Source organism: Camellia sinensis, unplaced genomic scaffold, assembly GCF_055761805.1.
Source record: "Camellia sinensis isolate YWXY unplaced genomic scaffold, ASM5576180v1 Unanchor14, whole genome shotgun sequence".
NCBI lineage: Eukaryota > Viridiplantae > Streptophyta > Magnoliopsida > Ericales > Theaceae > Camellia > Camellia sinensis.
Genome location: NW_028129020.1, coordinates 5,277,785 through 5,302,808, shown reverse-complemented (window position 1 = coordinate 5,302,808; position 25,024 = coordinate 5,277,785). Strand labels below are relative to the sequence as shown.

The 25,024-nt window shown below is 39.8% G+C and overlaps 3 protein-coding genes across 3 annotated transcripts; all 3 read right to left on the bottom strand.

Annotated features, from left to right (window-relative positions):
• Positions 1 to 4,238: 4,238 nt before the first annotated feature.
• Positions 4,239 to 6,557, bottom strand: LOC145814974 (secreted RxLR effector protein 161-like). The gene is made up of 3 exons (XM_082911938.1): positions 6,506 to 6,557; positions 6,255 to 6,397; positions 4,239 to 4,643 (listed from the first exon to the last, which is right to left on the bottom strand). Exons 1-3 carry the CDS (start codon positions 6,555 to 6,557, stop codon positions 4,239 to 4,241), a joined length of 600 nt encoding a protein of 199 aa, XP_082768064.1.
• Positions 6,558 to 8,960: 2,403 nt separating this feature from the next.
• On the bottom strand, positions 8,961 to 11,889 carry LOC114308936 (GEM-like protein 4). Its single transcript, XM_082911855.1, has 6 exons — positions 11,582 to 11,889; positions 10,985 to 11,259; positions 9,935 to 10,899; positions 9,746 to 9,826; positions 9,361 to 9,634; positions 8,961 to 9,268 (listed from the first exon to the last, which is right to left on the bottom strand). The coding sequence occupies exons 1-3, from the start codon at positions 11,766 to 11,768 to the stop codon at positions 10,717 to 10,719; spliced, it is 645 nt and encodes a 214-aa protein (XP_082767981.1). The 5' UTR covers positions 11,769 to 11,889; the 3' UTR covers positions 8,961 to 9,268; positions 9,361 to 9,634; positions 9,746 to 9,826; positions 9,935 to 10,716.
• A 7,459-nt stretch (positions 11,890 to 19,348) lies between these two features.
• Positions 19,349 to 20,740, bottom strand: LOC145814928 (GEM-like protein 4). Its single transcript, XM_082911850.1, has 3 exons — positions 20,397 to 20,740; positions 20,212 to 20,280; positions 19,349 to 19,975 (listed from the first exon to the last, which is right to left on the bottom strand). Exons 1-3 carry the CDS (start codon positions 20,566 to 20,568, stop codon positions 19,500 to 19,502), a joined length of 717 nt encoding a protein of 238 aa, XP_082767976.1. The 5' UTR covers positions 20,569 to 20,740; the 3' UTR covers positions 19,349 to 19,499.
• Positions 20,741 to 25,024: the final 4,284 nt, after the last annotated feature.

Genomic DNA, 25,024 nt, shown 5'->3' with positions numbered 1-25,024 from the left:
GAATCGGAGGCATTCAAACTCTTTTGGCTAGATCTAGGCCATTCGGAGTCCGTTTTTGGCGATCCAATAGTGAGTTCCAACTATTTGGAGTATTCCGGACCCATCCGTACGGTCAGATTCTTAAATCGGAATTTCTTTAAAAAGATAAGAAATTTACAATGGTAGGAAAAGGCGCAAGTTTCATGATTGAGCCTTTTAATGGCAGTAATGACTTTACCCTGTGGCAGCAAAGGGTGAAAAACATTTTAACACGAGAAGGTCTGGTGAAAGCTCTTCTCAAAAAGTCCAACAAACCGGAAGACATGAAGGATGACAAGTGGGAGGAGTTGAGGGAATTGGCAAACAGTACAATTCAGTTGTATCTCGGGAACAACACACTCCGGGAAGTCATCAGTGAAGTAGATCCGGCGGAGCTATGGGCAAAGTTAGAGATGAGGTACAAGTCAAAGTCTTTGACAAACCGGTTATCTCTGAAGAGGCAGCTATATACACTTAGAATGCCAGAAGGTGCGAACCTCACAGAACATCTGGACGAGTTCAATAGGATCACAATGGAATTGGACACCATTGGAGACAAGACCCAGGAGGAAGATCGGGCTATGATCTTGCTGGTCTCTCTACCTGCATCATATGAGCATCTCAGGACAACTCTATTGTACGGGAAGGATGCTCTTGGACTGGATGAGGTGATTGCTACGCTCATTTCTCATGAGTCGATGAAGAAACAGGAAGGTAGCAGTAGCAAACACCCAGAAGAAAATGCCATGGTTGCCTCAGAAAATGAGCAAGGCAGAGGTAGGTCCAATAATAGACGGGGTAGATCCAAATCAAGAGGACGTTCGCAATCAAGGTCAGGCTTCAGGAGAAAGTGTTATTACTGTGATCAGGAGGATCACCTCATAAAAGACTGTGCAAAGCTCAAGGAGGACAAGGCACACAAGGAACAGGCGAGCTCATCAAATGTCGCTGCTGCAGTAAATGCTAAGGATGAGTATGCATTTACAGTTTCGTCGAGTATGACGAAACCTGACTGGATCTTAGATTCCGGAAGCACATATCATATATGCATGGATAAGAAACTTTTTCTACCTACCAAGCCAAGGATGGAGGTATTGTTCGAGTGGCTAACAACACTGTGAGTAAGATTGTTGGCATGGGAACAGTACGGCTGAGGATGGAAGATGGAAAAATTTTCACGTTGGATGGAGTCCGACACGTGCCAAGACTGAAGAAGAATCTAATTTCCTTGAGTATGCTAGACATGAAGGGTTATAGCTTTACATCTAGCAAAGGAAATCTCAAAGTCATCCATGGAGATACGGTGATGCTACATGGACGACTGGAGGGGAATCTGTACAGGCTTGTGGAGAAGGTTGTGACAGACGGAGCTACTGTCACTTACCGGGCAAGACGTACAAGACATGCACAGAAAAGACATAGGGCCCAGCAGACATGGCAACCAAAGTGTACAAGAACGCATGGAGGCAGTTCGGAGGTGCACAAAACGGAGCCATTGCGGCCAATTTTAAAGACAGCTCAGAGCAAAGAGACCAAGACAGCAAAGCATGTCCCAGGGAAGAAAGTTTCTTTTGCTCCTGAATTAGAGACATATTGGGATCTCTCCAAGACTGGATGGAAGGGAGAGATGCCATCTCAAAGAGTTGCAAAGTAAGCTTTGCATGGCACCCCAGTAAGGGGGTGCCGGGCACTCCAGGCAGGGGGTGCTATTATGGATCACCTCATATGGGTTGAGGGGGTGATTTGTAGGAGATCAACCCAAATTGAGTTGGCAGCCACATGGAAGGGTGGCCAACCCACATGGTAAAAGGAAGGCAAAGGAGAAAGCATGGAGTTGGCCATGTGAAGTCTTCACATGGTGGGACAAAGCTTTCAACTGGACGCCAGCAACAAAGGAGAATATTGGGCTGGCAGCCAACACACCCATGAGGCCTCCTCCACCTTCTGTTTTGGTGTATAAAATGGAATGGTGATGGTGAGTTGAAAAACACGGCAAACATAGAGAGAAACACACTGCTGAGAGAGAGGCACAAAACAGAGAGAGCTAGTGAGAGCTATATTCTGTTTGTGTATCAGAGAGTGTGAGAGAGTGTGTTATATAGAGAGACAGTGAGTTGAGAGTGTGTAATCTCCTCTATTTGTTGATATATAACAACATCGCTCCCGTGGACGTAGGCCGGTTTGCCGAACCACGTTAAAAGTCTTGTGTTTTTGCTTGTGAGTGTCCCCTGGTGTGCCCAAGATCCGCAACAAACAATAATATTTCATCTTGATTATTGCTGTCTATTTCCTATTTTCCTGCTAGAATCTAGTTTTCAAATTAGAATTCCGAAACATCATTCAGCATTCTCAAAAACAAAATGTTGATGCTCTAGATTGAAGAAACCACAGAATTCAAGTTCTCTAAATCAATCTAGTGTTACTTAATTTGGGAGGAAAGGCGACTGATGACAACTTCACAATCTGACAGGATTAAACCACCCAAATGCCTTATCTGAATTTGAGTACAATCCTCAATTTTGGCATTCCTTATCAATCTTATCCTCAGATTAAAGAAAGATGCTTTAACGCTTTTCAATGGTCCATCTCAACATGTTTCCATGTCCAAATCTAAAGCTGGAATTGAACAAAGATTTTAACTAAACAACCAAACAATATATCAGATAACTGTGTAAAGGTTCTAATAGTAAACACAGGAAAATAAAAGAGAGAACGAAGAAGTAACTGAATTGAGAACAACTGCCACAAAAGCAGAACCGTAATATCTTGAATAGAACACGATGATTACAATTTTGGAGAAGTATATTACCTTATGTTAGATTTGCATAAAAGAAAGAAAAGAATGAGAAGAAGAAAAGAGAGAGAATTGAGAATTGCTGCTGTGTGTATTTTTTCACTCCCAAACATATTAGGGTTAGGCATAGGGTCCTCTATTTACACACCACCTTTCATCTCAAGGCACACCATTAATTAGATTATTTTTTATTACAATTTTAACCTTAGGTAAAATGATCATAAAGGCCAAAGGGCTATGATGCACACCATTTGTATAATTACCATAAAGGACAATAATGAATATAATACACATCAAGAATCTCAAACGTTACTTACGTATATTGTCTCTCAAGAATCCAAAAACCCTAAAACAAAAACCAAAAATATATGTATTATTGAAGATTTTGATTGGATTCATTGATGGATGCATCTAGCAATACTAAACAATGGAAAAGGTTATTTTCTCTTCTTTTTTTTCTTCGTTTTCTTGAACTTGAGAAGTGGTAAACCGTTTGTATTAGTTCGATTATCTAGAGTCGAATAATATATCCATGTTCGACTACCTACAACCGAACAAATTGTATATGTTCAGTTTTCATAGTGTCGAACATACTCCAATTATTCGGTTTGTAAGTATCGAACAAACACCAATTGTTCGGTTAGAAATAGTCGAACAATTCTACTTAGTTCAACTCTGTACTGCTGAACACTTATAAAACCCTAAAATCTAAGCCAAATGAGAATTCTCACCTACTATATCTACAATGTGGAGTCGTTTCCAACTATGACGGCAACGAGCACCACCGGCGTCTTGAGGAGTTTTCACTAATGGTTTTGTTCACCACTGGATTTGAATGGAGGGGGAGATGGATTGTGGATGGGGGTGGGGTGTGTGAGTGAGTAAGTGAGGGTAAAGATGGAAGATTATAGGTGGGGTGTGAGTAAGGGTAAAGATGGAAAGTTGTGGTGTGTATTGAGCAAATTGTTTATTTATCAATTTATTAAAGGTGTGCCTTGAATAGTGGTGTGCCTTGAGATGAAAAGTGGTGTGTAAATAGAGGCACCTTTACACATACTTATAATAAAAGACTAAATGAGCAAATGACATGACTACCCTTACACACTAATGCTTAACACTCTCCCTCAAGTTGGTGCAAAGATATCTCTCATGCCCAACTTGCAGCAAATGAGATGGAAAATCTTACTACTATCCCTTAGTAAAGACATTAGCCAATTGATCTCCAGACTTCACAAAAGGCATACATATTAAACCCTTAGTCAATTTCTCCTTGATAAAATGTCTGTCGATCTCAACATGTTTTGTTCTATCATGCTGAACAAGATTGTGAACAATACTAATGGCAGCTTAGTTGTCACAGTACAGTGTCAATGGTTCATTGCAAACAAACCCAATATTATTCAACAAGGACTAGAGCCACATCAATTCACATGTACCATGTGCCATGTGCCATAGCTCTGTATTTTGCCTCTGTACTAGATCTGGACACCATTGTTTGTTTCTTACTACGCCATGTGACTAAATTCCCCCCCACAAATGCACAGTAGCTGTAGGTAGATCGCCTGTTATCTATAGAACCAGCCCAATCAGCATCTGTGAATGCCTCCAACCTCAAGTGGCCATGATTGGAAAATAAAATCCCTTTTCCAGGAACAAATTTAAGATACCTCAAAATGCGATACACTGCATCCAAATGAGGGGCACGAGGCTCATGCATAAATTGACTCACTATCCCAACAGCATAGGCAATATCTGGACGAGTGTGGGATAAATATATAAGTCTTCCCACAAGTTGTTGGTACCTTATCTTCTCCATAAGATCACCAACACCCTTAAAAAGATCATAAAGGACAAAGGCAAACCATTAATTAGTTTATTTTTTATTACAATTTTAACCTTAGGTAAAATGATCATAAAGGGCAAAGGGCTATGATATACAACATTTGTATAATTACCATAAAGGACAACAATGAATATAATACACATCAAGAATCTCAAACGTTAGTTACGTATCTTGTCTCTCAAAAATCCAAAAACCCTAAAACAAAAACCAAAAACCCTTAAAGAAATAACCAAAAATATATGTATTATTGAAGATTTTGATTGGATTCAATGATGGATGCATCTGGCAATACTAAACAATGGAGCAAGGAAAATGTTATTTTCTTATTTTTTTTTCGTTTTCCTGAACTTGAGGAGTGGTAAACCGTTTGTATCAGTTTGATTATCTAGAGTCGAACAATATATCCATGGTCGACTACCTACAACCGAACAAATTGTATATGTTCAGTTTCATAGTGTCGAACATACTCCAATTATTCGGTTTGTAAGTATCGAACAAACACCAATTGTTCGGTTAAAAATAGTCGAACAATTCTACTTAGTTCGACTCTGTACTGCCAAACACTTATAAAATCCTAAAATCTAAGCCAAATGAGAATACTCACCTACTATATCTACAATGTGGAGTCGTTTCCAACTATGACGACAACGAGCACCACCGGCGTCTTGAGGAGTCTTCACCAATGGTTTTGTTCACCACTGGATTTGAATGGAGGGGGAGATGGATCGTGGATGGGGGTGGGGTGTGTGAGTGAGTAAGTGAGGGTAAAGATTGAAGATTGTGGGTGGGGTGTGTGAGTAAGGGTAAAGATGGAAAGTTGTGGTGTGTATTGAGCAAATTGTTTATTTATCAATTTATTAAAGTAATAGTGGTGTGCCTTGAGATGAAAAGTGGTGTGTAAATAGAGGCACCCTTACACATATTTATAATAAAAGACTAAAGGAGCAAATGACATAACTACCCTTACACACTAATACTTAATACTCTCCCTCAAGTTGGTGCAAAGATATCTCTCATACCCAACTTGCAGCAAATGGGATGGAAAATCTTACTACTAAGACCCTTAGTAAAGACATTAGCCAATTGATCTCCAGACTTCACAAAAGGCATATATATTAAACCCTTATTTAATTTTTCCTTGATAAAATGTCTGTCGATCTCAATATGCTTTGTTCTATCATGCTAAACAAGATTGTGAACAATACTAATGGTAGCTTAGTTGTCACAATACAATGTCAATGGTTCACTGCAAACAAACCCAATATCATTCAACAAGGACTGGAGCCACATCAGTTCACATGTACCATGTGCCATAGCTCTGTATTCTGTCTCTGCACTAGATCTAGACACCATTGTTTGTTTCTTACTACGCCATGTGACTAAATTCCCCCCCACAAATGCACAGTAACCAGAGGTAGATCGCCTGTCATCTATAGAACCAACCTAATCAGCATCTGTGAATGCCTCAAACCTCAAGTGACTATGATTGGAAAATAAAATCCCTTTTCCAGGAACAAATTTAAGATACCTCAAAATGCGATACACTACATCCAAATGAGGGGCACGAGGCTCATGCATAAATTGGCTCACTATCCTAACCGCATATGCAATATCTGGACGAGTGTGGGATAAATATATAAGTCTTCCCACAAGTCGTTGGTACCTTTCCTTCTCCATAAGTTCACCAACACCACTACAAAGATGGTGATTAGACTCAATTGGCGAATCAGCAGATTGACAGCCTAACATGCCAGTTTCCTTAAAAGGATCTAGAATATACTTCCGCTAAGAAATAAAGATGCCTTTGTTAGATCTGGTAACTTCAATCCTAAGAAAGTACCTCAACGGACCAAGGTCTTTGATCTCAAATTCCTTGGCCAACAGCATCTTAAGATGTGTCATTTCTTCCTCATCATTACCTGTCACAACTATCTCATCTACTTATACTATAAGCACAGTTACCTTATTTGCATGGCGTTTGATGAACATATTGTGTGATCTGCATTGCTTTGCTTATACCCGAATCTCAACACAGCCTTCTGGATTCTGTCAAACCAAGCTCGAGAAGACTATTTCAAACTATATAACCCCTTTTTCAACCTACAAACTTTCCTAATTGTAGACTGAGATAAGAATTCTAATGGTACATCCATATATACCTCCTTCTCCAAATCACCATGGAGAAACGCATTCTTCACATTTTACTGCTGTAAAGGCCATCCCAAATTTGCTGCACATGAGAGAATAGCTCGAATGGAATTCATCTTTGCTACAGGAGCAAAGGTTTCTTGGTAATCAATTCCATATGTCTGAGTAAACCCTTTAGCCACTAATTGTGCTTTGTACCGTTCAATTGTTCCATTTGCTTTCTGCTTGATGGTGAACACCCACTTACACCCTACAGGCTTTTTTCCACTAGGAAGAGGAACCATCTCCAAAGTGTTATTCTTGCTTAGAGCTTGCATCTCTTCTATCATAGCTACTTTCCATTTAGGATCATTTATAGCTTTCTTCCAACCCTGGGGAATACATGCAGAAGACAAAGACGAAACAAAAGCACAATATGTAGAAGATAGTGAATCATATGACAAATTTAGACATGGAGTGTTGAGTACAAGCCCTAACCCCCTTTCAAAGAGCAATAGGAAGACTCGAATCATCGATAGTAGGACTATCAAATACTGGTAGAGAAATAGACTGAGGTGCATTACCTAGAATTGGCGTGAGAGATGATGATGGGTCTGGTGGCACAAGGGAAGCTTTCTCTTTTGGACGCCGAGAATAAGTCTTAAGGTCAACCCTGTCCAAACGACCACCAATGTCAGGCTCCACATCAAAAGAACTACTAGGCTTCCCCTCACCACAAATAACAGTCCGTTGATTAGGAATCAACAAAAATTGGAAAAACACTCGAACACGCATCAAAAAATAAAAATAAAAATCTAGGGTGAAAACCCATCAAATTTCGACCATGAAGGATTATTTATTTATTTATATGTATAGGGAAGAACGAATGAAACAAGGAACAAGAGAAGAATCTTCAAAGAGGAAGATGAAACTCTGATACCATGTTAGATTTGCATAAAAGAAAGACTAAAGGAACAAATGACATAACTACTCTTACACACTAATACTTAACACCTTACAACTACTCTTGCTCCTAAAATTGAAGTTGTCATCACAACTACAATTCATAACTACTTAGAAATACTACTCATAATGATAGAATATGCCTTGATCTTGGTGTTTGTTGATGTCCTTATTTGTATCTGCCATAGCCAATTTATAGGCTCATGTACATGTTTCCTTTAATAACTGCTTCGGTAGTTTCTTCTTCCATGACATCAATGTGGTGCCTTACAAGTAGGTAACTAATTGCAAAGAAATAGATTATTGCCATGTGTCTTTTAAACTCCTCATCTTGTACAACTTCAATTAACCTCCAAGTAACCTTCAAGTAAACAAGATGTTGCCACATATCCTGCAAAAAACAAATAATAATAATAAATATGATCATAGTTACACTTTAAAGATAGTTCATGATCTCAATTGAAAGACCATAATTGATAGGCCATAATCAATGAGATTAGATTTGACCATAATCGACAAGCCACAATCAACAAGACTGGATTTGGCCACAATTGACAGAAAATAATTTATGGTGGAAACAACATCATAGCCCCATCTACACAATTTTCCACATGTTCAACAACTTTTCAGCTCTTGAGATTTCATGGTTAGCAAGTGTCGTTGATTTTGTTTGAAATTTGTTTCCCAGTTCACTCGATTTAGTTAACATAAATTAAACGATACTATAATGAAAGAAAACATGGTTTTACGTGAAGATAGATGGAAAAACTATGTAATATGTTGAATTATATGGGTACATAATGAATGTGCATAAGTTTATCACTCATGTTGTTGGGTATAAGAATAATAAATGTTTCAAGTTCATGGGGAAGATTTTAGAAAGTTTTGCATGAATAGAAGGATGGTTTTAGCAATCTTTTGTTGGCAAGAACTCGAAAGGTTCTGTGACCAAATGGGATGGCAAAGGCGAACCTTGTCACTACTAAAAAGTACATGCAAATCAGAATTGCTCGGAGAGGAAGACGATTGGCCCGTTGTTGATTATTATGCATTTTGTGTTCTCTCAAATTATAAATTGCACCATGCAATGTACTGGTTTCACTTCCCAATCTTGGGAAACAAATTTGGAGGAAACTAGGCAAATTACCATCAAGTCGTTAAATGATATATAGCAAACAACGTCAACAACCCATTTACTGAGAAATTGTTTTCCATTGAAGCAAAAGCCTTAAGTTACAATTTGTACAAAATTGTTATTATACATCTTTGGTATCCTAATGCATACACATCTAACGAAGCTAGCGGGGTGGTCTGTTTAGTCACTTCTAATCGAGTTGTAAGTATTGTATTGAGCCTGAGAGAGTGCCTGTTGAAGACATTTGAAAGTTCCGTGATAATTCATGAATCCCATGAACCAAAAATCAAAATTGTCCACAGTATCTATTTCTATGTACTTCACGTGATGGTCTCTTTGTGTTGCGGCTTTCATTGGCTCCCTTTATATTTACAAGTGAGATCAAGACCTGCATGTAATACACATTAGTTAGCTCATATATTTATCTAATATGTTAGCAAGAGTGGATATGAATTCAGACATTGATTTATATTGACTCACTTTGTAATGGATTCTAACTGCCTGCCTATTCGGTGAAGACAATTTGATGGATCTCTCACTGTAAAAGGCAACTTTGTAGGTTGAGATAAAAAAGAGGCCTGCATAGGACCCAATGTTATTGACAAATAACATTTACAAGCCTTTAGCAACTTTTCTCCTTCTGTAATGTTAAATTTCTGCTTGAAGATCCTCTCCATCCCCCCAACTTTAAGAATTTTTACGCCCAATCTCAACTTCCCCTTCACTGTTTCCGAGATATTGGAATCTAATCTCACTGAAATTTTGCAAAAAAACAAATTAAATCAAGATAGAAGTCCAATTTTTATACGTTTTTAGACTTGATAATTTATTATTATCAGACTCAATTGAATTGAGAAGTAGTTACCGTGATCTTAAATGCCATTGGCAAGATGGTCTGCTTTTTCTCCAAGCTTGTTCATCTTATCAATCACTGTACCTACTTTATCTGCATCCATAAAAATAAATTATCAAAGACTGGTCTTAATTTCAATCATCTAAAAGTAGCAAGTAACATAGAACTCTCTAATCCTGAGAGAAATGGAGAGAGACTTACTCTTTTTGAATTTGAGAGATCCATTTGGAGGAGGGGGAATATGGTATTGGCTATCGGGATTGCATAAAAGTCTTTTTGGTGACTTCTGAACTGAATATTTTACCGAGCTCACTGGAATTCCAATAGTATGTTTCATTAGGAGGTTCTTCATATATACAAGCTTGATGAATTGCTTGAACTTAACGCTGTCTATTTCTTCCTTGGATTGTTCTCTTCCACTGTCAGAGGTGTATGCAGCAAAGGAGATGTGTAGAATGATGTGTGAAACTGTGTATTTAGCAATGTATTTATACATGACCAAGTGAATCAGTGACGAAATCTAAAGCCAGACTTGTATGCTACTACGTTCGTAGGTACGTGTTGATGTGTTATAAGATTATCCAATTCCATGCTCAATTTTATAGTCAGTTGGAAAGATAATCTCAACATCATTGCCCCATCAGCGCATCACAATTTTTCACTTGTTGAATTTGAACTAGTGTGTGTGTGAGTGATTTAAAAATTTTGATGTGGCATTTTAGCTTCTTGACACCACACCACCTCTTTTTAATGCTTAGAACAAAAGAATAGGAAACAAACAGCCATGTTTCAGTCTCACACCAAATGTGTTAAAAAGAAATAAAGAGATGGATAAAAATTGTTTTCCGTTGAACCACAAGCCTAAGTAACAATTTTTTTACAATGTTGTGATTGTACAACTTTGTTCTCCTAATTCATACACACATCTAGTGAACCAGGAGGGGCGGAGGCGGAATACATCTGTTTAATCACTTCTGATCGAGTTATAAGTATTGAGCCTGAGAGAGTGCCTGTTGAAGATATTTGAAAGTTCCACGATAATTCAGGAATCCCATGAACCAGAAATCAAAATTGTCCACGGTAACTATTTGTATGTACTTCTGTGACGGTCTCTTCATAGTTTGGCTTTCATTGGCTCTCTTTATTTTTACTAATGGGATCACGACCTGTATGCAATACACATTACTTAGCTACTTTGATATCTAATTAACAATATGGAAATGCTGTAAATATAGATGTGTGTTGACTCACCTTGTAACGAATTCTAATAAACTCGCCGGTTGGAGAAGACAATTTGATGGATCTGTCGCTGAAGAAGGCAACCTTGTCAGTGGAGATGAAGAGGAGGCCTGCTATAGGACCAGCTGTTGTTGATAAATAGCATTGGGAAGCTTTTAGCAACTTCTCTCCTTCTCTAATGCTGAAATTGTGCTTGAAAATCTTCTCCACGCCGCCTGCTCTAATAATTTTAGCCCCCAAACTCAGTTTCCCCTTCACAGTTTCAGTGATCTTGCGTCCCAATTTCACTGCAATTTTCACAAAATCAAATAAGACTCGCATTCGCATAGAGGTGTATTGGTTGACAACTTGACACTAATACAGCTGTTTCAGAGTTTATTTCAAAACTTCTTATGTTTATTTTTGTGCCATCTTCATGGCAGCTAAAGAATTGAGAGCTTAATATGACATATACCAGTAAATGCTAAATATCTATTATTTATTTTTATTTTATTATTTGGTAATTGAGGTTTCCATAGCTTTGAAAACGCTATGTACTTTTTCTTGAAAATAAATAATATTCTTGAATTTAGTTATTCAAAGACTCAATTGAGGCAAGGAAATAGTTACCATGCTCTCGGATGCTTGCAAGATTGTCTTCTTTTCTTTCAAGTTTCTCCATCCTATCTAATTTATACGCATTAGCACTAGCAGTAGAAGGGTCCTGTAAAATTCTTTTTGGTGCCCTCTCATCTGGATATGCTACCGGTGAGCTGACCAGGGTTCCAATAACATGTGCCAGCCGCTGTTTCTTCATATTTGATGAATTGCTATTGCTCCGATGTGATTCTGCTTTGCTTTCTATTCCCAGAATATTTTGAGTGAAAGATTATTTTGAGAGAGTGAGAGAAGCTATAGAGCGAGAGAGAGACTCTGAAATGTTTTGTATATTGATTTTTTATTCAAAGAGAATGAAGTCTCTCTTTATAGAGAGAAGATGGGCATTGGATACCACCATTTCCACCGAAAGCAAAAGATAAAGAAAAGCTATACAATTGGATAATATAAAGCTAAAGCTAGTCTAGTCTAACTAATAATGATAAAGCTAACTGTACAATAATGATAAAGCTAACAGCCCCCCGCAAACTCAAGGAGGGAAAGTATCAACCAAGTTGAGTTTGGAAACAAGATCATTGAAGCGGCCAGGAGGATGAGCCTTAGTGAAGATATCAGCGGGTTGATCGACGGAAGCAATAGGAAGAAGATGAACAGTTCCACAGGTGACATGCTGGCGAATAAAATGACAATCAATCTCAATATGTTTTGTGCGATCATGAAAAACATCATTGTGAGCAATCTGAATGGCACTCTGATTATCACAGTAGAGAGGGGTAGGAGCAGATGAAGAAACACCCATATCAGCAAGGAGCCAGCGAAGCCAGAGAAGTTCCTGAGTAGTGTCAGCAAGAGCTCGGTATTCAGCTTCGGTGCTAGAGCGGGCAGTGAGGGATTGTTTTTTGCTACGCCAGGCAAGAAGAGAATCCCCTAAGAAGAAACAGAATCCCGTGGTGGAGCGTCGATCTGTAGGATCCCCAGCCCAATCAGCATCGGAAAAGGCACGTAGGTCAAGAGAGGAAGAAGCCGAGAAGTGAAGACCATGGAACATAGTGCCTTTGAGGTAGCGAAGGATACGGAGTAGAGCAGTATAGTGGGGAGTGCGAGGAGCCGACATGTACTGACTGACAATGTGAACAGCATAGGCAATGTCAGGACGAGTGACTGTGAGGTAGACAAGACTGCCGACGAGCTGGCGATAAAGAGTAGCATCAGAGAGAAGAGTCCCATCGAGAGGAGTGAGACGAGTCTGAGGATCAACTGGAGTAGAGGCAGTTTTGCAATCAGTAAGACCAGCGCGAGCCAGAAGATCAGATGCATATTTGGCCTGGGACAAATAGGAACCAGTAGAATCATGAGAGACTTCAAGGCCTAAGAAGTAGTTAAGGGTACCAAGGTCCTTCATCTCAAACTGTTGGTGGAGAAATTGTTTGAGGTGGAGAATACCAGCTTGATCATCACCAGTGATAATCATATCATCCACATACAGAAGAAGAAGAGTAGTACCATGAGAAATAGTCCATATAAAAAGAGCAGAGTCATAGGAGCTAGATGTGAATCCGAAGTCATGAATGATAGAACTGAACTTAGCAAACCAAGCACGAGGCGCTTGCTTGAGACCATAAAGAGCACGCTGTAGTTTGCAAACCTGATGAGGTTGAAAAGTGGACCCAGGTGGAGGTTGCATGTAGACCTCTTCAAGAAGATGACCATTGAGGAAAGCATTTTTGACATCCATCTGAAATAGCCCCCAGTGGCGAGCAGTAGCAACAGCAAGTAAACTGCGAACAGAGGTAAGCCGAGCAACAGGAGAGAATGTCTCCTCATAATCAATGCCATATTCTTGGTTGAAACCCTTGGCAACAAGACGAGCTTTGTAGCGTTCAATAGAGCCATCAGAATGTGTTTTGATTTTGTAAACCCATTTGCAGCCAATTGCAGTCTTGCCAGGAGGAAGATCAACAAGATCCCAAGTGTGAGCTTTGTCCAAGGCATGGAGTTCATCAGTCATAGCTTGCTGCCAAAGAGGATTAGTACAAGCCTCACGATAGGAGGTAGGTTCATAAGTAGAGAAGGCAGTAGATCCAACAATATAATCACGAAGATGGATAGGAGGTTGAGTTACCCGGCGGGGTCGACCCGTAGGAGGATCGGTGGGAGGAAGAGTCGGTGAAGAAGGAGGTGTGGCAACAAGAGGTAGACCTTCAGGTAGAGCAGGCTGGACAGGATCAGGGGTGAGCAAGGGCGTCTCGATGGAGGAGGAACCTGTATCAAAATCAGTAGAGAAAAGATCGATGGAAGGATTAGTAAACAGTGCAGTAGTGGAAAGTCCGGGTAAGTGAAAGGAGGATAGCGAGGAAAACATTTGGTGTTCCCAGAAAACGACATGGCGGGAGATACGAAGACGTTTAGAGAGAGGATCCCAACAGCGAAAGCCTTTATGTTCAATGCCATACCCAAGAAAGCAACAAAGACGAGAGCGAGGTTCAAGCTTGGTGTGTTCATGGGATTGAAGTAGAACAAAACAAGCAGAGCCAAAAACCCGGAGATTGGCGTAAGGAGGAGGAGTGCCATGCAGACGTTCAAAGGGAGTTTGATTATGGATGACAGGGGTAGGAGCACAGTTGATAGTGTAAACAGCAGTGAGGGCAGCTTCTCCCCAAAAGTTTTCAGGACATGAAGAAGAGAGAAGGAGAGCGCGAGTAGTGTCAAGAATATGCCTATGTTTCCGTTCAGCGCGACCATTTTGCTGGGACGTGCCAGCACAGGAACGATGAGGCAGTGTACCATGATGCTGAAGAAAGGAAAGGAAATCTGAATCCCGATATTCCATAGCATTGTCAGAGCGAAAAATTTTGATGGTTTTGGAGAATTGGGTGTGAACCATTTGTGCAAATCGATAATAAATGTGTTTAAGTTCAGACCTATTTTTCATGAGAAAAAGCCAAGTAAACCGGGAAAAATCATCAATAAAAACAACAAAATAGCGGGATCCCCCCATAGTAGTAGTAGGGGAAGGCCCCCAAATATCCGAATGTATAAGATCAAAAGGGGCAAGAGAAACAGAAGTACTTTTATTAAATGATAAAGCAGGTTGTTTGGCAAGTTGACAGGGTATACAATCGAAATTATCGGGAATTACATGACCCAACTGTCCACTAGAAACCAAAGACCTTAAACGAGTAACAGAAATATGCCCTAAGCGACAATGCCAAAGATGAAAGGGAGATAATAAGGAAGTAGATGTAGGAGCAGCAATCTGAGGAGAGGCAGGAACATGAAGGTGAATGAGTTCATAGAGACGTCCACGCTTACGGCCGATCCCAATAGTCTGCCCTGTCTGAGGGTCCTGTACCAAACAATCAGTAGCAGAAAAGGTGACAGTTAGACCAAGTTCACATAATTGACCAATGGAAATAAGGTTTAAGGTAAGAGCAGGGATATGATAAACGTGAGGTAGAGATAAAGAAGAGGTGGAAACAGTACCAACATGACGAACAGACATGAGGGAACCATCAGCAGTATGTATTGAGGGAATATGAGGAGATGAAGATAAGGAAGAAAAGATAGTAGAACTGGAGGTCATATGATTACAACAGGCAGAGTCAAAATACCAAGAAGAGTTACCTGGGATTACAGACAAAGCAGTAAGAGGAGGTGTACCAGATGAGGAGAGAAGTTGTTTGAGCATGGCCTCTACATCCGTTGGAGAAAAGTGAGGGGTAGATGGAGCAGGTGACTCAGAGAACCCTGCAGAGGGGGCAGTGTCAGTGTGATGAGACTGATTCCCGGAAGCAGCAGCAGCAGTGTGATAAGACTGATTCCCGGAAGCAGAAGTAGCAGTGTGATGAGACTGGTTGCCGGAACGATGAAAACTTCCCCGGGAAGAGCCACCGCGAGAGGAGTGGCTATTGGAGGATGAGCGGGATGGATTGCGAAAACAATCCTGTAGCAGATGACCAGGACCAAGTTTGTTGCAGTAGCGGCAGGATCTGACGGGGCAATTGACCAGGAGATGGGTTGAAGGAAGGCCCCGATTCTGACAATAGAGGCAAGCAGTTGGCCGCTGGGTAAATGATGGCCGGGACGGAGGAGTGGCAAGAACAGAGTCCACATGATGAGTTTGAAGAGTACCTAGACGGGTCTCCTCTGATAACAACTCAGAAATGGCTTGTTCAAGAGTGGGCAAGGGATGGCGATGAAGCAGAGAGGCACGTACGGGCTCAAAAGAGGGGGTAAGAGCCATGAGAAATTGCACCAACCTTTGCTGGTTGCGATGGTTAGTAAATAAAACTGCATCTTCGGGGTCATGCCAGGTTGGTTCTGAAAGAGCAAGCTGATCCCAAACAGAGTATATTTGAGAAAGGAAGTCATTAATGGACTGAGTGGATTCTTGGCGCATGCGGTGAAGTTGGTTCTGAAGTTGATATTGATGGGCAAGACCAGTAGTCTGGTATCGTTCTTTTAAAAAATCCCAGATGTCTTTCGCAGGAGTAGTTACAGAGTCAAGCTGAAACCGGCCAAATTGAAGACTGATAGAGGTAACAGAGGTATTACGAAACCAGGTAATGATTTGGTAATTTTTACTGTCCCATTCCTCAAGTCGGTCTTCATATGTAGCAGTATGAACAGGAGTTTCAGTAGTGGCACTGTCTTTGATTGGTTTAGTCACATCCCCAGTGACAATTCGCCAGAGCTTCTTGCCTTTAAGAAAGGAAGACATGGCTTGGGCCCACAGAACATAGTTTGAACCATTCAGAATAACGGAAATGGGATGGGAGGTGTCAAGACGATCCATAATACTTGTTAAGTAGGATTAAAGTAACAGGAAGAGACCTGTAGGATCAAAATTTGGTAAAACAGAGTGTACCAGTGAGTCCGGAAGGTCGAAAATAGCCAGAAAAGGCTGCTGGACAGAGATGATGTCAGCGATGATGTCAGCGGCGCACGTTAGCAGAGTGCAGGGAGGAGCACGTTAGCAGAAAGGCGGCGGCGCACGGTAGCGAACAGGCGCAGGCGCGGCGCACAATAGCCGTTTTGGCGCACGCGGGTGCACTGTAGTGAAGCGGCGCACGAAAGGCGCACAATAGCAGGCGCGGCGTACGGGAGTGGCAGGGCTGACGTCAGCCGCGGTTGTGTGGGCGCGTGGAGGCGCGTGGCGGAGGTGAGTGGCAACAGATGGCGCGTGCGGGCGCGTGTGAGAGTGGTGGCGGAGCTGGTGACGCGCAGAAGGTAAAGGCGGCGCGTGTGGGCGCGTGGAGGGTGTTCTGAGAACGGGCTAGGTGCCGTTGGAATCGTGAGAAAATTCCGAGCGATTTGATGTATGCCACTGTGTACGGGACTAAACACCAAAATCGAAAATTGCCAGAAATGTAACACTGGGCTCTGATACCATGAAAGATTATTTTGAGAGAGTGAGAGAAGCTATAGAGCGAGAGAGAGACTCTGAAATGTTTTGTATATTGATTTTTTATTCAAAGAGAATGAAGTCTCTCTTTATAGAGAGAAGATGGGCATTGGATACCACCATTTCCACCGAAAGCAAAAGATAAAGAAAAGCTATACAATTGGATAATATAAAGCTAAAGCTAGTCTAGTCTAACTAATAATGATAAAGCTAACTGTACAATAATGATAAAGCTAACATTGAGATTGTTGGATGCTTAGAGTGATGGTTCTAGCCATGGATTCAGAAAATGTATTTATAAGGGGGAGAAAGGTAAGTTGGTGGATCTTAAACTTTAGTTGGATGAGTCAGGCATGCCTCATCCACATTAATAAAAAGCACACAATTCCATAACGAAAGATTGGTGTTGGGAAGGTGATGGTGTGACTGGTTTCTTTTAGAAAGAACAATTGCAGAGAGGTTCAAGTCTTCTGTTTTTAAGGTTTCACAAGACTATCAAGTTATTCAAGCATTCAATCTTTTTTCATTTTTGAAGTAACTTTGGAACCTTTTACAAAAGAGGAAAAAAACAAGAAATAAAAAGAAAAAGAAATCATACTGTTTGCGAAATTGGTTAATGCAAGTAAAATAGTAGAATCAGTTGGGTCAGCATTTCAATCATTCAACCTTGCATTTTCTGCTTGCTACTGTGTGTGAGGGTGTGAATTAAGCTTTTTGAGCTGGCAATTTGGCTTTGTGACGACACCATTCCTTTTTCTTAGACTGTTAGTGGTGAACAAAGCAAAGGCTATAGGCTCCAGACTTGTTAAGTAAACCAAACAGCATTACGAAAGATATAAATTATGCAGTGGTATGTCATCTTAATGATTGATGGACAATAACATGTCATCTGTGAGAGATTACAAAAAATACCATAACCGCTTAGCTAACAACACTATCGAAAGTCTCCGATTAAACCCTTCAATTAGTTCTCCCTTCTTCATATATGCTTAATAATGGTGGGTGGTGCCTTGATCTGCTAAGCAAAAATAAAAAAACAAAAAACAGAAATAAGTGCAATCCAGGCCATTTTGGATAAGAATTTAGTTGTCAAATTATAATTCCAAAGCAATTATTCATCATTCAAAGTAAATTTCATACTTTGAGATTGAAACCCCAGAATTCAAGTTTTTTGTACAATCGCATTGTGAGACTGAGGGAAAACAAAGGTAATTGAAATGAAATTAGTACTCTTGAAATCAATCATGTGTTACTTAATTTGGGAGGTAAAGTGACAGTTCAGAAAATCAGAATCTGATAGGATCAAACCACTCAAATGCATTATATCTGGATTGCAATCCTCAATTTTGGCATTCCTTTTTATCTTAGCCTGAGGTGGAATGGATTGGATTGTAGGCCGTCCTTGCACACTACTTCGTCTTAATACTATATATATTATATATATTCATGCTTATATTGTTAGTGGGAAAGAGAATCTACACATCATATCCCTATCAGCATGAATTTCCCACAAGTTGAACAACTTTTCAGCTCTTGAACTTTCTAGGTTAACGAGTGTTGATTTGGTTCAAAATTTGTTTTCTAGTTCACTCGATTCAATTAACATAAATTGAAACATAGTCAAAATGGAAAGAAAACATGGTTCTAGGTGAAGATAGCTAGCAAAACATGTAATATGTTAAAAGAGAAGAACCACATTTAAGGTTTAAGGATTTAGATGACTCCTTATAGTGTTGTGTATCTTGGACAATATAGTTCAATGTAAAAATTATAGTAACACTGTATCAATATTAAGATTTTGTTGAATTGAGTGCACTTCAAATATTGAGTAAGAATAAGAGGGGTACTAGAAGGATTCTATTAGCAATGTTCTGTTGGAAAGAACTGGAAAGTTTTTGTAACCAAATGGACTGGAAAATGGCGAAACTTCTCACAAACTCTTTGAAAGTATCAATCAGAATTGCTCTGAGAGGAAGATCACTGAATAATAGGAGAGAAGATGAGCGATGAGGGACTGAAATTGAAAGAGAGTTTCCGTCAATTTTAGTAGAATAATCTGAATGAAAAAAAAAGGGGAAATTTTTTTAAATTTTTATCACATTCTCTTCCATTTTTCCCCCTCCAGAAATTCCTCCTCAAATCCAAAATCCAAACAAAACCTAAGAAAATTGCTGGTCATGATAATTCGGGAATCCTGTAACCAGCAGTCAAGATTATCTGCAATAACTAAATGTCACAACGCAAAACCACTGATCCTTTGTTGATTATGAATTTTGTACTTCTCAAATTATTTTTAATGGCAATTTACCAGTTTCCTTTTCCACCTTGCATTCTTTATATATAATGCAAACGATTCTGAAATGATATATAGCAGACACAATAAATGATCCATTTACTGATGATAGAATTTTTTTCCATTGAAGAAAAGCCTAAGTAACAAAGTTGTTACAATATTTATACAAGTTTGTTCTCCTAATTCATACACATCTAATGAAGTAGGGGGGTTGGGGGGTGGAATACATCTATTTAATCACTTCTGATCAAGTTGGAAGTATTGAGCCTGTGAAAGTGCTGCTGAAGATATTTCAAAGTTTTGTGATAATTCAAGAATCCCATGAACCAGAAATCAAAATTGTCCACGGTAACTATTTCTATGTGCTTCTTTGATGGTCTCTTCACATTTTGGCTTTCATTGGCCCTCAATATCTTTCCTACCGGGATCAACACCTTGTAACGAATTCTAACAAACTCGCCGGTTGGAGAAGACAATTTCATGGATCTGTCACCGCAGAAGGCAACCTTGTCGGTGGAGATGAAGAGGAGGCCTGCTATTGGACCAGCTGTTGTTGATAAATAGCATTGGGGAGCCTTTAGCAGCTTCTCTCCTTCTCTAATGCTGAAGTGGTGCTTGAAAATCTTATCCACACCGCCTGCTCTAATAATTTTAGCCCCCAAACTCAGTTTCCCCTTCACAATTTCAGTGATCTTGGGCCCTAATCTCACTGCAATTTTCACAAAATAATATAAGACTCACAAAGAGGCGTATCATGATCATCCTGTTGCTATGTTTGTTTGGTTGACACTAATATTAATACAGCCATGAAGAAGAAAAGAATTTTGTTTCAATGTTTTTCAAATCTTTTCAGTTAGTTTTTCTGCCATCTTGTTGGCAGAAAAACAAATTGAGATGTTAAAATGACATCAAATAATTTTGCTAGAAAAGAACTAATTATATTACCTTGCTCTCGGATGCCGTTTGCAAGATTGTCTTGCTTTCCTCCAAGTTTGTTCATTCTATCTACTTGATCTGCACATTAGTAGCAATCAATTTGTTAAACACTGCCTCTATTTTAAGCATTTAAAACTAGTAATACTAGTAAGTAGAAATAGCTCTTTATTGACTAGAGTAATGGAATGACGTACTCTGTTTTAACTTCAGAGATCCAATCGAAGAAGAGGAAATTTGGTATTGGCTAGCACTAGCACTAGCACTAGCAGGGTCATGTAAAATTCTTTTTGGCGTCATCTCACCCAGATATGCCACATGTGAGCTGACCGGAGTTCCAAAAACATGTGCCAGCTGTTGTGTCTTCATATTCGATAAATTGCTATTGCTCCAATGAATGTTGCGTGATTGTCAGATGCTTAGAGTGATGATATTTCTAACCATGGATTCAGCAAATGTATGTATAGGGGGGAGAAAGGTAAGTAAGTTGGTGCATCCTAAAGTTTAGTTGGAGGATGAGTCATGTATGCCTCATCCACATGAATAAAAAGCACACAATTCAGGGCTTTCTATAAAGAAAGATTGATGTTGGGTAGGTGATGTGTCTGGTTTCTTTTACAAAAAGATTTGCAGAAACGTCCAAGTCTTTTTTTTTAAGATTTCATAGATGCAGTTGAAGAATGGTGGATCTTAAATATATATATATTTTTGATATGAAGAGCAAATGATCATGCTATTCAAAGAACATAAATACTGGAATGACAGTATTAACAAGTAACAGAAGCGTGACCAAAGATATTTTACTAGAGGCTGAAAATTAGATAACTTTATTTCAAAATTTAAGAGAAAGTGGTATAAATGTGTTGCTTAAAATTCGAGATGGTTTTTACAGTTAAGGGTTTCTTAAAAATTCCTTTAAAACTTACAAAGCAACGATTCCAATCTTTTTTCATTTCTGAAGTAACTCTTAAACCTTTTGTTTTTTGGAAAAGAAAAATTTTACAAAGAATTGGGAAATCATACTCCTTGTGAAATTGGTCAATAAAACTAAAATAATCTAATTAGTTGGATCAGCATTTCAATCATTCTATCCCAGAAAGCAAGAAACATTGGCTGCTTAGGTCTTGCTGACTCTGTGTGAAAATGTCAATTAAGCTTTTTGATCTGGTATTTTAGTGCTACAACAAAAAGCAAAGGCTAAACACACCAAACTTGTTAAGTAAACCAAACAGAATTATAAAGGATATAAATTATGCAATCATATCATCTTGATGATTAACATGTCATCTGCCAGAGATTACATAAAAATACCAAAACCACATAATTAAAAGCACTATAGAAAGTCTCCGGTTAAACTCTTCACTTAAATCTCCCTTCTTCATATAGGCTTAATAATATTAATCAATCTAACTGTTGACTAACAGATGTGGCATATTATATTGCAACTATAAATTGTAAGAGTTTCTGAATAATCAGTATTTTCAACTTGTGTATTTACAAAAGAGTTCATCAGATTATGTAGCTCTAAATTTATGACTGAAAAAGGAAATACGAAAAAGGAAATTAATACAACAATCTTGCCTAATACGTGCCTAATTCCTAATATACACAATGCCATATATACACACAACCATATATACACAATATATTCTCATACCCCCGCTCAAACTCAAGGTGTTTTAGCAGAAAACACTGAGAATTTACTAAGAAGAAATTGAAACCGAGCGGTAGTGTGAGTCTTGGTGAAGAAGTCCGTAAGTTGCAAAGTCGAGGTGACAAAAGGAAGCGAGATAGAGCCAGGCTGCAGATGCTGTCGAACAAAGTAACAATCAATCATAATGTGTTTTGTCTGTTCATGGAAGACAGTATTGTGGGCAATCTGAATAGCACTGCGGTTGTCACTATAGAGAGAGGTCGGAGAAGACTGAGGGACGCCTAAGGCAGAGAGAAGACAACGAAGCTAGACAACTTCAGCAGTAGCATGAGTCATAGCACGATACTCAACTTCGGCAGTAGAGCGAGCAACAACAGTCTGTTTCTTGCTTTTCCAAGAGATCAAGGAATCGCCAAGAAACATACAGAAACTAGATGTGGACTTGCGATCAATAACATCACCAGCCCAATCAGAATCAGCATAGGCCAGCAAATCCAGAGATGAAGTAGAGGACAACAGTAAACCTTGAAATATAGTACCTCGGAGATAGCGAAAAATCCAAACCAAGGCAGCCCAATGTGTGGAGCGAGGAGCAGAGACAAACTGGCTAACCACATGAACAACATAGGCGAGATCATGACGAGTAACCTTCAGATAGACTAAGCAACCCACGAGCTCTTGATATAGAGTAGGATCGTCTAGAAGAACACCATCAGTAATGTTGAGCTTTACATTAAGCGCAATTGGGGTATCAGAAATCTTAGTGTCAATAAGACCGGAATGATGAATAACCTCATTGGCATACTTGGCCTGAGAGAGAAAATAGCCCTTGGGAGAATAAGCTACCTCAATACCAAGAAAATACCATAATGGGCCCAGATCATGACGAGTAACCTTCAGATAGACTAAGCAACCCACGAGCTCTTGATATAGAGTAGGATCGTCTAGAAGAACACCATCAGTAATGTTGAGCTTTACAATAAGCGCAATTGGGGTATCAGAAATCTTAGTGTCAATAAGACCGGAACGATGAATAACCTCATTGGCATACTTGGCCTGAGAGAGAAAATAGCCCTTGGGAGAATAAGCTACCTCAACACCAAGAAAATACCATAATGGGCCCAGATCCTTCATTTCAAAGATGCAGAAAAGAGGTTGTTTGACCTCAGATATAGCAGAAGAGTTAGAACCAGTGATGATCATATCATCCACATATAGTAATAACGCAACAAATCTAGTAGAGGTGCGGAGAAGAAATAAAGCAGAGTCCTAGGCACAAGGATGAAACCCAAGCTCAGTAACAGCAGTCTGAAAATGATCATACCAAGCACAAGGAGACTGCTTTAGACCATACAGAGCATGCCGAAGGCAACACACCTGTCCAGAGGAATGGTGAAGGCCAGGAGAAGGACCCATGTAAACCTCTTCAGTGAGATGGTCATTAAGAAAAGCATTCTTAACATCCATCTCATAAAGAGGCCAAGAACGAACAACAACGACAGAGATCAAAGTACGGACGGTAGTCATTTTGGCAACAAGAACGAAGGTCTCTTCATAATCAATACCATTCTCTTATAAGAAACCTTTGGCAACCAGACGAGTTTTGTAGCACGCAAGAGAACCATCAAAATGAGTCTTGACTTTGTAGACCCATTTGCAACCAACCAGATTCTTACCAACAGGCAAAGGAACCAACTCTCAAGTACTAGTTTTTTGTAAAGCAGACAACTCATCCTCCATAGCTTGAACCCAATGAGGATCCTGACAGGCCTCCTTGTAAGACTGGGGTTTTGAAAAAGAGTGAATAGCAGATAAAAAAGTACGATAGGAAGCAGAAAAACATGTATTAGACCAACCCAACCTGTTTGGAGGACAATGCTCACGAGGAGGATAGCGGTGTGCAGCAAGATCAGAGTCGTCAGAAACAGAAGGAGCAGCAACAGGAGTAGAGACAACTGGTGGGAGGGAGCCTTGTGACGAGAATAGACCAATAACGGAGGGAAAGAAGCAGCCAAAGGAGAAGAAAGAACCATAGGTGACGTAGATGGAGAAGTAAGAATGGCCTCAGGAGGAACAGTGGCAATATACTCATCGGATGGGACCTCAGAAGGAAATGGGTCAATGTGAACCAAATCCTCTTTGGAAACGGAAGCAGCAAGAGGGGGAAGTTAAAAGTAAGATAGACGTTTAAGAAAGGCAACATGACGGGAGACATAAAGGCGACGAGAGATAGGGTCGTAACAGCGGTAGCCTTTCTGAGTATGACTGTAGCTCAAAAAGACACACAAGACAGACTAGGCACTGAGTTTGGTCCGATCTTTCCGGGGAAGGAGGACAAAACAAGCAGATCTAAAGACACACAAAAGGAAATAATTAGGAGGTTGGGAATACAAAGCCTTATAAGGGGATTGACCGAAGAGTAGGGGAGTCGGCCTGCAATTCAGGAGGAAAGCAACGGTAAGAACTGCCTCACCCCAGAATGGTGTCGGAACAGAGACAGAGAGAAGGAGAGATCGAGCTGTCTTAAGGAGATGACGGTGTTTACGCTTAGCACGATCATTTTGGATAGGGGTATCAGTACAAGAGGTTTGGTGAATGGTGCCCAATTTGGCCAAATACTCACAGAATTCAGTTTTAAAGTATTCCCTACCCAAGTCAGATCGGAGTATTTTAATTGTGGCCCCAAATTGTGTAGTGATCATGGACTGAAAAGTGCGATATATCAAGTAAAAGTCAGATTTATGAGCCATAAGATAAACCCAGGTATAGCGGGTACAATCATCAACAAAAGACACATAGTACGTAGAACCCCCTTTAGTGAGAAGGTCCTCAGACATCAGTATGGACAAGAGAAAAAGGGGAAGTAGAAATAAAAGTACTATTATTAAAAGGAAAAGTTGTCATTTTAGCAAGTTTACATCCTCGACACTCATTAATTTGACTAGGAGAAACTTTACGTAACAATCTTGACTGAGCTAAAGACTGCAAGTGATCAACAGACAAATGACCTAAGCGAGAATGCCATAAATAAAACTGACTCGACTGAGAATCTAACTGAAAAGATGAAAGTGCAACGGGAGAGGTAGACAGAGGAAGATGTAGGATTTCCACCACATAGAGATCTCCAACTCTACGGCCAGTCCCAATCTACTTCTTGGATACCCAATCCTG